Here is a 13,803-nt window from a genome sequence, read left to right on the forward strand (position 1 = left end):
ACAAGTCCCCAGCAAGGTAGCTGTGGCACAGGAGAGCTGCTCGGTGGTCATTATGTAAACTAATCCTACAGGGACTCTCCCTCTGCAGACTAATAGTTCTATTCCTGTGTTTGAAGTACCACACCAATTAAACACATATTCTTCTCTGGGACTGAGACTGTTGCTAGGGCAGTACAACTGTACCTCTGCACTTGCTGCTGTACATCCTGTACATCCTGGCTGTTTCCAGGACATCCCAACAGCATGCCCATGCATGCACAGGACAACCAATATTTAAACTAAGTGAAAAAATTTGGTGCAAGTACCTCTATGAGCTTCTGCTCAGCAAGACCTTAAGAGATTTTGTAGGGCAGAAACATTTTGTCAGTTTCACTCAAATTAGCAACACAAAGGACAAAGATTTTGTTTCTTTTTTCTTTCTTTAATGCAACAATATAGATGCTGCTAAATAAGCACCCATCTTCATAGTAGTAAAACAGGAGGTCAGATTTTAAGAGCTGCGCTTGCCCTCGTGTTTCTTAGAAGCCTTCTCTGTCTCCATGTTGACAGTGCAGCTCTTCACTGAAAATTATGCAGAAAGATTAATAAAATCTTAGCTGGAATCTAAAAATGTATGGCAAGTCCAAAAGTTTTTTAAGTAAGCATGGATCGTATTGTTCAGATGCAATAGCTGACACATTTTTACCTTATGGCTGTAGTAGTTATCAAGTGCAAATTGTAAAAAAAAAAAATTTAATAGGGGAAAGTAAATCAATCTGACTTCAGCCACATCCTGTCACAATTTCTCCTAATGTTCCATGATGATCCAAGGGGCTGGGGAATAAAGTGTGACTACCACCCAGCAGCAAAAATATTATCACACACTTCAGAGCTACTGGCTGCCTTTCCTCGAACAAAGTCAGAGCTCTAACGTGCACCCTGATGAAAACAGGATGGCCCCTTTCAAACTGAGATGACAGACGAGGCAGTAAGACGAAACCAGCCGAAGCCAGCACACGCAGAGCTGCAGTAAATCTAAGCCATAAACAGAATGCCTCCTGCACTTCAAATCCTCCAGGGGCCCTGCACTTTCTGAAAGCACCACAGCAGCACTGCTGCACCTCTGACCTTGCAGACCTATGGGCACTCAGAGAAGCAAGGATTCTGGAGATTTTCAAATGACTCACACCCATGAAACTGTCGCTTTTCAGTTTGGGGAGGACCGTGCGCCTGTCGCTGGGCAGCTGGGGAGGCAGCCTGGTGCAGCCCAGGCACAGCCATCCGATAGGGCTGCCCACACACTGCTGCTGCAGCACTCCCTGTTCGGGATCAGTTAAGCTTCTGACACCGTCACTCACAGCAAAGTGCTCCTGATGGGAGCTGTGCTGCAAACCTGGCTTGCAAACCAGGGGATTAGCCACTAGGCTGTAGGTCCCAAACCTCATGTCTTTCACATAGGGTCTTAAAACATTTTTAGTTTATTAAAACTAAATCCATGGGGAACTGCATGCTGTGCCTGGGTTTCCAAAATATTAAATCAAAAACCAGTTTGATGCAACACTAGAGCATGACCCAATATTTGCACACACAAGTAATCAAACTGCTCAGATTAACTGCTCTACAGACATGATACAGGCATTTGTTGTTTTGGTTTTCATTTTGAGAACTTAAAAAAGGCTACTGATTCTGAAAACTAGACCTTGTAGAAATGAAGAAGTCTTACCTAATGTTCTTGTTCTGAGAACTGAGAAAACTAAATTTGAACAAGGAAAACCGCATTTAAAAATATTTTAAGTGTCACATGTCTGGACTGCAGTACATGTCTGGACTAGATGTATTTATATGCATTATGCTATTAGCACCATTAGACAAATGAGCAACTGAGGCACAGGGCAAAACAGATTTGGTTTCAGTTAAAACACCTGCATCTAAGTGCCTGAAGTGCAAGATGGCACCTGCTCAGTGTCTACACGCTGGTTACAGGGGGTGGAGATGAGCAAGGGTCAGAAGAGTGACTGAGTTGGACAAATGCAGGATTCCACTTTGCACTGCATCCCTGATTGCTCAGTTACACATCACATATTTCTGAGGGAGCACAGCTTCCCCTCCTGAAGGCTGGGCCATGGGCCTGGTGCATGGGACACAACCCCCACGCTGTTCTACTTTCTGTGCACACCACTGACATACCCCATGCAGACCATCTGCCCTGATGGCCTGGAGACTCTTTGAAGCCACCTTCAAAAGAGCACCAACAGAGAGCCTGCTTGAGGTTGGACAAGATGCTTCTGTCACTCACAGCAGCAGTTTCATTCAGGGCTCTGTCCTCCTGCTAACAACCTGAATTTGTTTTATGGCAAAGAATGGACAAGACAGCAAATGTACAGATAGCTTGACTTTTCTGTGTCTTTCAAAAGGCACTAGTTCTATCTAGGCAGAGAAAGAGTATTTGAAGAATGGGCCAAAGGCTAAGAGGCTTAGTGCTGAAAATGGCCTGGGGAAGGACAGAGGGAAGCATATAACCTAGTTTTGGTGGAAATTCAGGAACTACAAAGATCTGTAATAATTTCATACTGCAATGAATTCATGTTGCATAACTCTTCTGGAGGATTTTAGGACCAACAAGAAGGCTGTTGTGACTGAACACACAAGGGATGGAACTAACAACTTGATCTACCACAGCATTTGATTTCAGTTGGGAGGCTGAAATTACAGCCTTTCAGAAAACAAAGATACCTTGTGTCTACAAGCAACACTGTGACATTCACTTCGGCTTGGCAGAATACACAGGTCCCACCAAATCCTCCCCACTGCAGCACAGCTGAAGATAACTCAGGTAAAACCTGTCATCCAGGGCACAAAGTACAAGGGATCTGCTCTGAGCTCACTCCCAATCCAGGTATCATCTCTAGACTGCACAGGCAGCTTAACTGAGGATCCTATATATAAAATGTCAGAATGATGATGATCAGCCTGCGTGGTTGCTGCCCAAGGTGTGCATGGTTTCCTGAGGTTCATAGCCAGCAGAGTGAGCACACACAATGAATCAGGCAATGTGCCCATTACCAAAGAGACTGTAGTGTTTTTTTGTTTTCTATGTCAGCAGTGATCTATGTTGGGTTGCTTCCTGGAAGAATGCTTCTTGGATTACATCTATCCTTTAATCAGCCACCCACCTCTCACAGTGCTCTTGAGAGCAACCAGCATGGTGTTTTCCCAATTGGTCATTTAGGATCTCTGTTGTTCTTCACCTTGATACATGAGTAAGACATTATTGTCCCAAAGAGGAATCCACATCAGGACCATTTCTGTTTCCTTGAAATGTGCTGAACAACAGCTGTGTGCTGTAAGCTGCTGAAGGTGTTTGTGCTGACTGTATTTCTACCAGGAGGTTTAGGGGCACTGTTAGTGAAGACAAGAATGGTCAAGTAGTAAGGGCTGAGATGTGATAACATCCGAGTTATCCAGGACATTAGTGCAGTAAGAGTCAGAAGAGTATCACAGCTCCTGTAAGGCAAGCATAGAAGATACTATAGTGCAAAAGAGATCCTTTAACATTGCAAAATTATTTCATACTGTTTTTCTTCTAACCACTGCAGGCCTGAGCACTGTGAGCACAACTGAGAGCAAAGAGGTTTGCTCCCAAAAACTCCTGCACTTCTTACCTGACACAGCAGGTGTATTTCAGTAACATCTCTAGGGATTAGGTACTAGTAGCTACTACAGGTAAAAAAGACTACTACTAACTAGCAGATTTCTGCTTTAACCATGGGCCTTTCTCATTCATACACAGGAGATAAACCATAAAAAACACATTATATGTTAATTGGGTGTAGTCTGCTTTTTCCATTTCATTTTGAATTTAAAAATAAAGCCAGATTCTCTGCTGACAGCTGGAGAGCCATAATTCTGAGTGACTATATTCTGAGGGTTACTTCTCCTCTTATTAAATAAGCACTGCTTTGGTCCAAAGGACTACTACTCTGTAGTATTAGCCAGAAAAGAAAGAGAACAGAAATGTGCAAGCTTCTCTGCAATTTGTCAGTCCATGCTCCTTGAATAATAAGCATCTGGGAATGACCCATCTACCAAAAAAGTGCTCCAAATCCAGCTCAGATGCTCCAGCAGTTCCTTGGTTCTTAGCATCAACATCCAGAAGAGCCAATTCCCAATTCTCTGCTCCTGCCAATGTCATTTAAGCAAATACTTTGTGTCTGATACATGATACAATCATTATCCTATTTCTTAAGCTTTAAACATCAGATTTCATTGTGTTCCCAAAGTGGTACATACAAAATATAGTAGCTGGTAATGGCTGTTTTTAAGCAAAAAATACCCAGCTGGTAATGGCTGTTTTTCAAGCAAAACTTGCACTCCCTCATCTAGTCCTTAAGTAATAAATTTAGAATTCATACTGCACAAGTAACCAAACTCAAGATGATTAAGCTTCAGGGAGGAAAAAGCACACACATGAAGTAATGGCTCAAGAATTTCACTCCAGAGAAACTCCAAAAACCCTTCAGAGCACAAGGAAAAAGACCTTAAAGTATATTTGTTGATAATAATAGATCAAAAAAACCCAAACCAACCCCACAATAATGTAAAATATAAAACTTCCTAATTTCACGCGCTCTTTATAAATGGGTAAGTCTTACAGTTATTACTTAAAAGTATGTAAGAGAAAAATTTGAGTAACAGAAAAATTACTAGTCTAATTCCTTTTAGCAGGTTACACCTGCAAATACTGTAAAATTCAGCATAAAATAAAATTTGTCAGAAAAACATCCCATTACTTATATTTGGGCAATGATTCTATTCCTCAACATGTATCTGAATTGTTTCCAAACCTGTGATTTTAAACAACCAATGTTTTATTTTTCTCAAGCACAATATAACAGACAAGCCATAGCAATTTGGCCATTAAAAAAACAAACCAAAAAGGCTCCTTCACAACGGGATAAACATCCTCAAACTTTCAAAGACTGTCTTAGACTTGTCAGGCTAGAGTCACTGACAAGGTAGTTAAAACATGGTGTTAAACCTCCCCAGCTCACATTCTAGTTCTTACTACCCCATCCTTTCCAACTTCTCACTCACAAGACAATTCCAGGCAGGAAACAAATACATAGCAACAGGACTCCTTACTGCAGTGCTAGAGGATAACATTGGTCCTTTGAGAGACAAAGGCTGAGTATCATCTAAGCTTCCCTAAACCATTTTCACTTTTCTATAAATAAAGCTGCTTATCACTGTACTTAAGCTTCAGGAACTTTAATTAGACCAAGAATTCCTCTAATGATTAGATAAAGGCTGTTGCAGTGGACTGCTAACAGTCTTAAAAGCAATAGGATCTTTCCTCCCTTTTCCTCCTTACAAGAATGTTGGGAAAGTAACCACTATCAAATAAAAAAAGGCTCATTTCTAAAGCATATTTTGACCTTCTGCTCATGAAGTGGAAAAGAAATGATTATATACCTCAGCTGATCCTACAATGAACAATTCCAACTTTGCCCCATGCTTAACACCGAGAAATCAAATAAGCACTAAACCCCAAAACAAAGTATTGTACATCAGTTAAGTTTGAAATGCTGGACTCAGATGCTTTAGGAGAGAGAAGCAAACTTCTGAAGTATCCTGAACTCAAACTCTATAACATGCAGGACAAAGATTTACATCTGTATAATCCAGGTTCAGTTAGAGCATCCACCAACAAGAGTTAATTATTTAGAACTTCTTCTAGAATGTTTATTAATGATCCCATGTTTGTTTGACCTTGAAATGTTGCTGGTTTATTGCACTTGCCTGCAGCAGTAGCTGTTTCCAAGGAGGCTGCTTAGCAGCGGTGAGATCTGCCAGGAGGACGGGGTGTCACATTCTTACTCATTGTGTTTACTCAACAGCACAATCCAACTTTCCAGAGACATGAAACTTCTGTGATTTGACAGTGGCTATTTACTGCTTTGTGAACTTGGCCAGGTGGCCAAAGTCACTTTTAAAGTGTGTAATCAATCTACAGATCTATTTTAAAACCCGTGCCACAATCAGCACTTAAAAACCACACAGTTTTACACTAGTTGGGTCAAATTAATTTTATTATGCTTCATGATGAATTGCCACCAGTGCAACATCCTATTCACTGTACATTTCAAAAATTCACATACTAAAAATTTCAGTTTGATAAATGGAAAACTGAATGATTGAGAAGTTCTTACGAATTTCATACGTACAAGTGGCTAGCTGATATTGTCTATGCACATAGAGTGTTGAGATACAAAAGCCTCATGCTAGTTTGTTAATTGCTAAGGCTATCTGGACAGTCAATTAACCAGAATATATAAGAGGCCTTCATTACAATGTTTAGCAACAATGCACCAGTATCATGAAATGCTGTCTTCTGCTTGGAGCAAAAGTGGCAGAGTGCTGAAGCATGCAGCTGTGACTAACTTAACTGCCATTGCAGTCTGTATGCCTGAAATTTATCATGAACAAACACTACTTGAAAGTAAATATTAACCTGGACACCACAGGTGTGAGTGTACTTTTTATATGAAGAAACAGAAAACCCAAAAACTTTCTTTGGCCAGTATCTACAAATCAAAGTTTTATTCAATAATGCAACTTCAGAGCTCCCAAAATCCAGAATAGAAATTTGATTAATGAACTGTGATGCCTAATTATTAACTATATTACAGAAATTCCAATCCTGGGAACATAACAGCTAAACATATCTAGTAAGTAGCATGTTAGGAAAACCTCTAGGCCTCATCTGCTTAATTTTAAAATGCCCTATATGCAATAAAAATAAGAGTGCAGTGCCAGAAGTTATATGAAAGCCATACAAATATTTTCCTTATACACAAGTTGCTAACTCCACTGCCATTAGCTACACCAGGCTGCACTTGCACTTGATCCAAAGCTCAAGCCATTACAGCAGCAAAGCTAGCAGGAAGTGTTTCCAGCAGCAGAGGCCAATGAGAAAGTTACTGCAAGAAAATGAGACCACTTGGCAATTTTTTTCCTCAAGTTATGTGCTTAAATTACTCTTGGAAGGAAGTTAGCATCCTATGAATAATTTAACTACAACCTTACCTCTCCCACTACTTTTCAGCAACTTTCTTTTCTCCTCTACAACTAAATTAATTTGCTAAAGACTAGGTTATAACTGGGTTAGAAATCCAAGCCGTATCATGCAGGTCCAGCCTGTCAAGATCAGGTCAACACTGGGTTTCAGTCAATACTTTTCTGATAACTTAAATTTTGTTTGATACCCGGACTACAGTCAAAGACCCAGGACACTATGCATTAACTACGCTCCAAATGTAACTGACTTTAATGAACATTCTGTGTCCGATAATGTGGTTTTTAAAAAGATTTTCTACCTGAAAATTACAGTAAGTACAGTAATTAATGCTGCAGATATTAAATACCCACTTAGCATAGATTAGTATTTCATAATAGGCAGATGTGCCAATGTTTACTGCACTACAAAGTACAATGTATATAAATGTGCAAGCTGTGAAATGAAAATCCCATGTTCTGTCCACTTATTCAAATACTATTCTTGTGAATCAGGTTCTTGATCTTCATCACAACCCTTGGTCTTAAAGCCAACATATGAAGACAAAATACTGCCATAAAGTTCAGTACTTTACACTCCATAGTGTATAATTCTGAGTTAATTAGACTTTCCAACCTACAGGATGTAGGATTGGTGTTTCAGCATCTGCTGTGTACCATAAAGCAAAGACTGCAAAGTAATACCATTTGTGTTTATTAGTACACCAATGTCCTACAAATTTTAAAAAGTAATTAAATGCTATTGAAGCAAGCCTTAAATGCAGCCCTTCAGCCTAAAAACCACAAAAAATTTATTTTAAAAATAGATCAAACTGTAGCGATTGCCAGCCTCCAGTATTGCCCCCAGTAATTTAGACATCTTCATTCTGAAAGTAAGAGCAGGGAAGGAAAAAAAACCAAAACCAAAAAAACAGCGAACCAACAAAACCCAATCCCCCAAAAATCCCCCAGAAACCCTCCCTAAAACCCCAAACCAAAACCAACTGAAAGTTGAACTTGTTTGCATCAAAGTTGCCTTTACCACTATGACAATACAGAGCCACCCTGTTTAACTTCAGATAGAGGTCCCCATTGAAGAATTTGATTTCTACTGCTGTTCAATAGCAGTCAGTACTATAGTTAGGACAAGGTAATTTTCACAACTAGCTGTGCATTTCTGCAGTGCTTTTGTGTTATGGAAAGCATACTGCTAACATTTGACCTGCAATGTTTTGATGTATTTGAAACCATGCAATAGTATAAATCAGCCTCAACATTCATACAGCATTTCATTTGAAATCAAGGGGCTAAATAAACTAAGAGCTGCATCACTTAAAGAACATAGTGCTATACTAGGCTTTAATAAGAAAATTTAGATACAGAAAAAGTAGGGTATGAAAATAGTGTTTTCCTTCTTGCATTATAACTAAATTACATTAAGGTTTTTGTCAGTCTCACATATTACATTTAAACTCCCTTATTGATGGAATGGAAAGTATTCACATGTACATTATCATCCAGGTGTAAACTTGCACACATTAACAGGGAGTAGCTTTGTAGAGGATTATGACAAACCTTTACAGATTAAATGAGGTATTGCACAGATTAATAAAAAAGCAAAAGGCAACAAAAATATACAGCAAATTGGTAGAACATTTACATGATAATTTTACAGAATCCATAGACAGAAAGCAGTGTTTAGTATATCATTCACCTTAAAAAATATATATATAATAATATATGATCAATCATCCCATTCGTCATCATCCTCAAAGTCTTCTTCATCATCTTCATCCTCATCTTCATCTGTAAGATAGGAAAAGCAAGTCACTTGCATGCACAGAATTAACATGATCAAAGTATTACTGATTTCTACCACAATTTTCTGAAAAGAGAACCATCACTTCAAGGTCGTCATGACAATACATTTAGTAATACTCTATTTTAAGATTGCTAGACATGCCATCCAGTTCAGATAGTTACTAGCTGGAAGTTAAATCTAATTTGTTTCTTCACTCACTCCTTTCTTCACAAAGGAAAAATGTGTTTTGTTCACAAAGAGAACAAGAATCAGAAGTTCTTGTTTAACAGTTACTATTTATTACTGTTGCTTAAAGAATGTGCAAGTTGCCAGCTTGTTCCAGACTGGGTGTTAAACTTCAGGAACAGATTAATTTCTGGAATGTAAGAACTGCTTCCCCAGGTTTGTTACATAATGGAATTTGTTTACTTTACAAGCAGGTAAAAAACCAGCCCTTCAAAAAAGGTCTGGTGAGCTAAAGACCATTGTGGATACTGGAATATTCAAAGCTGTGTAATGAACATCAGTTTCAAAGTCAATGCTTGCTAACTTTATTCAGCCTTCCACTTTTTTTATATGCATCATTTAAAAATGTACTCTCATGAAATTAAACTATTTATTTGTTGGACAAGAGCATTTCCTTCCCAGAGGAAGAAACTGTTAAGGGAGCATTTAGCTCCCTTCAGGTATTTAATTTCTGTTAAGTACCAAAATCGGCAATTATCACATAGGGCAGCATATCAACTAACCATAGTGCACTTGGTGAGATGCTCTGTAGACTGCATATACAGTTCTGTTATCAAGGCAAGCTCCAGAAATGTATCAAAGCCTAAGCAGAATAGATGTACTCAAACAGCTGCATTGCAGCTACTGAATTGCAATTTCAACTACATTTATTACAAGCTGGTATTTCAGAAATGCAAATCCTCTTGCAGCCCTTATTTTTCCCAGCACTTAAGCATGGGAAGTTGATTCAGTCCTGGCAGAAGCCTGGTCAAGTAACATTGCTTATCCAGGAGGTGGCAGCCAAAGCCTACCAGAACTGACAGCACGGGAGCTGAATGATGGCAAGAGATTTAGCGTCAACAAACAGAAAACATCAAAAACTTTCTTCCAAAATATTTTGACCACTTATTTCATCAGACAGCTAGTAAGCAAAACCAAATCAGTTGCAACAAGAACAGAAATGTTTTTCTAAGGATATTAACCTTGCTTAGTAACTCAGTTGAGGATTACTGCGAGTTGCTAAACCCCAGTAATTCAAAGCAGCATGAAGGAACCATTCAGCCCATCACCAGGGCACTGCTAAGGGCAGTCTGCCCTGCACTATTTGCTGGAATCCATGCTTTTCTCCAGAAGTATTTTACAATAAATAGAAGTGTTAACTCTTGAAAACCTGACACTGTGAGGTCAGAAAAATTCCATCAGACGCACCTGAAGAATGAATGGCTTTGCTCCTTTTCTGCATAACTTCCATTAACGCACCCACAATCCCTGAGGTGGGTGCAGGTGTAGGTGGTGCACTTTCCTGACCATCAGATACCTAAGAAAAAGGGTTACAACAGAAAGATGCAATTAGCAAAGCAGAACCTCTGTATTTTGAGACAAACTTCCTTGCATGACTATTGAGTTTATTTTCCACCGGAAGAAAGTGTGGAACAGTTTATTGTGGAACCTTTAGCTCAAACTGCAAAATCTTTAGTAAAAATAGTCAACTTTTTAACCATGTAACAGAACAGCCATACCCAAGTTTAAATATTTCAGCTTTGATGAAGTGAACACTCATCTAAAAGAAAGCTTCTTAATATGGTTGGACAGGCATGACTTGTATGGCTGCATAACCATTATTTATTTTATCTTTGGAATAGACCACAACATAGTTTTCATTGCTTGGGTTTGTAAACTGAGTCTGCTTTGGGCTGATAATCCCTTCTGAAGTAATGAACTTTGATAATGCCTACCTCTAATGGCAAATAAATATGAACACACCCTTACACTTTTTACAGCAGAAGCCTTGAGTGCAGAGGAGTGGCAAAAAATAAGTATCAACAGGCAAAACAGTTTTAAGAGATTATTTTTAAGATAATCAGTGGCATCAGTAAGAAACAGTAATAGCCTGTTCTGCAGGCAGTGACAGCTACAGCATCTCTTATGGGCAGCACTTGTCAAAACAGAAGCAGACACCTTCTTACAACCCTCAATATTTGCAGAACACTGGTCTGTCTTAGGATGAAAATAAAAACAGATTAATAAATCTAGTGTTTGCCTTCTACTACTGTTACTCCTAAAGTCATCTCCTGAAGTTTAGATTATTTAACTGAATAGTCAGGAAAGCAGCAATCTTTTCACAATCCTTGCAAAAGTTCCATACAGCCATGATACTACAGCATCATCATTGTAGGATTTACGGATTTTACTCAAAAGTGAGAATTGAGTTTGAAAGGGTAATTTCATGCACCAAAACTCATCTATAGCAAATGTGTGTTCTTTGCATTTTCTTAGTACTACTGTTCTTTGCATTCTCTTAGTACTACTGTTTAGTCATGGCTTCAGAAACTCTAAAACTTACAATCCAGCCCCCAAAGCAGAGCCACATTTTACTGTTCACACTGCATTTGCAAGTCCCAAGGGAACCCGGGTGCCAAACAGCTTTTACTCACAGATTTCAACTGTATACCCTGTCGTATCTGGTCTAGCAGTGCATCTCTTCCTGAGCAGGACACTGGTCGACTGTTCTGTTCTACCTTCTTCAACTGAGCTCCTTCTCTGATTTGATCCAAGAGTGCTGCTTTGTTTCCCGCAGGAACTGGAAGCTGGTGATCAACCTCTGAAGGAAGGCCTGGTGGTGGAGGAGGACCAGGAGGGGGCGGAGGAGGAGGAGGGGGCGGAGGAACAGATGAGCCACTGGCTGGTGGCGGTGGGGGCGGAGGAGGGCCGGGCGGTGCGGCTGAGGAGTGCACGGGCGGCGGAGGAGGGTACATCCGGTTGGGAGGAGGCGGGGGCACCGTGGCACCAGGTCTAGATGGAGGTGGGGGTGGAGGCGCTGCTGTGGGAGCCCTCGAAGGAGGTGGAGGTGGTGCCCCTCGGCCCCTAGCAGGGGGAGGAGGAGGGCCCGAGCTATGGGGAGGGGGAGGTGGAGGTGGAGGGGGTCCTCCTCTGCACGGTGGTGGCGGAGGTGGAGCTGAAATGAAACAAAACAACTTTGAATTACCTGCTACTCAACACCTGAACGTCTTTCAGAGACCAGCAGAAAAAGAACACAGGCTGTGCCTTGCCTTTTGCAAGGATCTCTGTGCCTGTGCAAATTTTACCAATTCTGGATTAAAATGGATACAGCTGAATATAAGCTGTGCCTATAGGGCAAATCAAGCGAAACAAAGCCTATGTCAGTTGTATATTTTGTAAAAGAGTCAATGACTGCAGGAAGCAGGTACAAGACTTAGAATGACTGATTAAAGTTCATAAGAATCCTGTAAAATTTTGTTGAGCTAGGACACAACAAAAGAGGAAAACTTTTCAGAAATACACTTAAAGTGAAATACAGAATTTCCACTTTCTAATCTATCCCTTACTTTAAGTAATTACAGAATCAAACATTTTTTAAAGTACTATCTTCTAGTAACAACCCCCTCCCCCCCCCACAATGCATTATAATGCAGCATAAACTGACTCTTAGTCTCTTTTACTGAAAATTACTTCCAACAGTATCGTTATGGCAGGGGCTGTCAAAAGGAAACAACTTTAGGGCTACACACAGGATCATTTCTCTGTGAAGTGGCCTTGAAATGTACTTGCTTTGCTAATGGCATTTTAAGTAGCACTGGTTCATTTCCTCTTCCATTAAACATCTAATGGCTCATGGTACTTTAGGTTGTGTGGTTGCTACACATAACTACTTAATAATCCAGGTACCATTGTATAATGGCACCTGGATTATAAAATTCATGTTTGATTTCACATGTCTTTATAACAAAAGGGGTATTACACTCCAGAAGATCCTTCTCTACCTGTTCTATTATCCCCTTCACGTTACTGGCAAAGAAAGCAGTTTGGCTGCACTGGCATAGAATAGGGAACATCCATAAAAATAAGATTTTGGGGAAGCTGGAGTCACTAGTACCTCAATGCCTCCTTCCCTGCTTATCCTTAGATACAACTCTTAAAAGCATGTATTATGTTCTTAAGTTCCACGAGTTGCTGAGTTTTTTCCTACCCCTTCACAAGAACAACACAGAGAGAACTGGATCTGAAATGCCATGTATTTTCCAAGAGACATACTGCTAACATTCTTGATTTTAAAACGTGCCGGTTTTGGCTGGCATGGCTGTAGTTCCGCTTGGGGCCACTGGAGGGCGGTGTTACCAAGTGCCACAACCTGCCAAGCACTACGGACGGGTTTTTGCAATACTGAGAATATCGACGTGATCGTGGCTCCAGAGTCTATACTCTCCCTAGATTTCTAACACAAGGTTTAGGTTTTCCTGTGGGGAAATAGTTTATTCGCATTATAACTAGAGAGATATGCCACATCCAATCTGTGGGAACAGCATTCTGCCTGTCTGCACTCAGCTGTAGTGAATTGAGGAAGGAGCAGCAAGGGGAGAGCACCATTAACTTACCCTCTCTCTCCCTTCCCCCTCAAACAGATGGTACACAAGCAAAGCAAGAAAATAAATTTAGTTTTTTTAGAAATGCACACTAATATTAACAATAAAATTTGTATCATTATCTATAGATGGTACTGTCACCAAAAAATAACCACCAGTACCAAAACTAGGGAAAGGGCAGGGAAAACAGGAAAATTTCCATCTCAGCAGAATGGCTTTTCTGCAACTCTCTAGTCAGCATGCTAGCAGGGTGAATATGTAAGCACAGAAATTCTTGCAATAAACACAGAAAAATGTTTTTCAGTTGAGGAAGAACACTTCAAACAGCAGTCAAACCCATACATCAAATAACGCAGTAGTGGA

The 13,803-nt window shown here is 40.1% G+C and overlaps 1 protein-coding gene across 1 annotated transcript in view; it reads right to left on the minus strand.

Moving 5' to 3' along the window:
* Nucleotides 1-6,050: 6,050 nt before the first annotated feature.
* Nucleotides 6,051-13,803, minus strand: part of WASL (WASP like actin nucleation promoting factor) — a 53,441-nt gene continuing 45,688 nt past the window's right edge. The window contains exons 9-11 of the mRNA XM_054632012.2: nucleotides 11,494-12,014; nucleotides 10,268-10,376; nucleotides 6,051-8,838 (exon numbers count right to left, since the gene is read on the minus strand). Of these exons, the coding sequence (XP_054487987.1) occupies nucleotides 8,777-8,838; nucleotides 10,268-10,376; nucleotides 11,494-12,014 (692 nt within the window). The 3' untranslated portion in view covers nucleotides 6,051-8,776. The remainder of the gene's footprint in view (nucleotides 8,839-10,267; nucleotides 10,377-11,493; nucleotides 12,015-13,803) is intronic.

This window comes from Agelaius phoeniceus, chromosome 5, assembly GCF_051311805.1.
Source record: "Agelaius phoeniceus isolate bAgePho1 chromosome 5, bAgePho1.hap1, whole genome shotgun sequence".
In the NCBI taxonomy this organism is placed as follows: Eukaryota; Metazoa; Chordata; class Aves; order Passeriformes; family Icteridae; genus Agelaius; species Agelaius phoeniceus.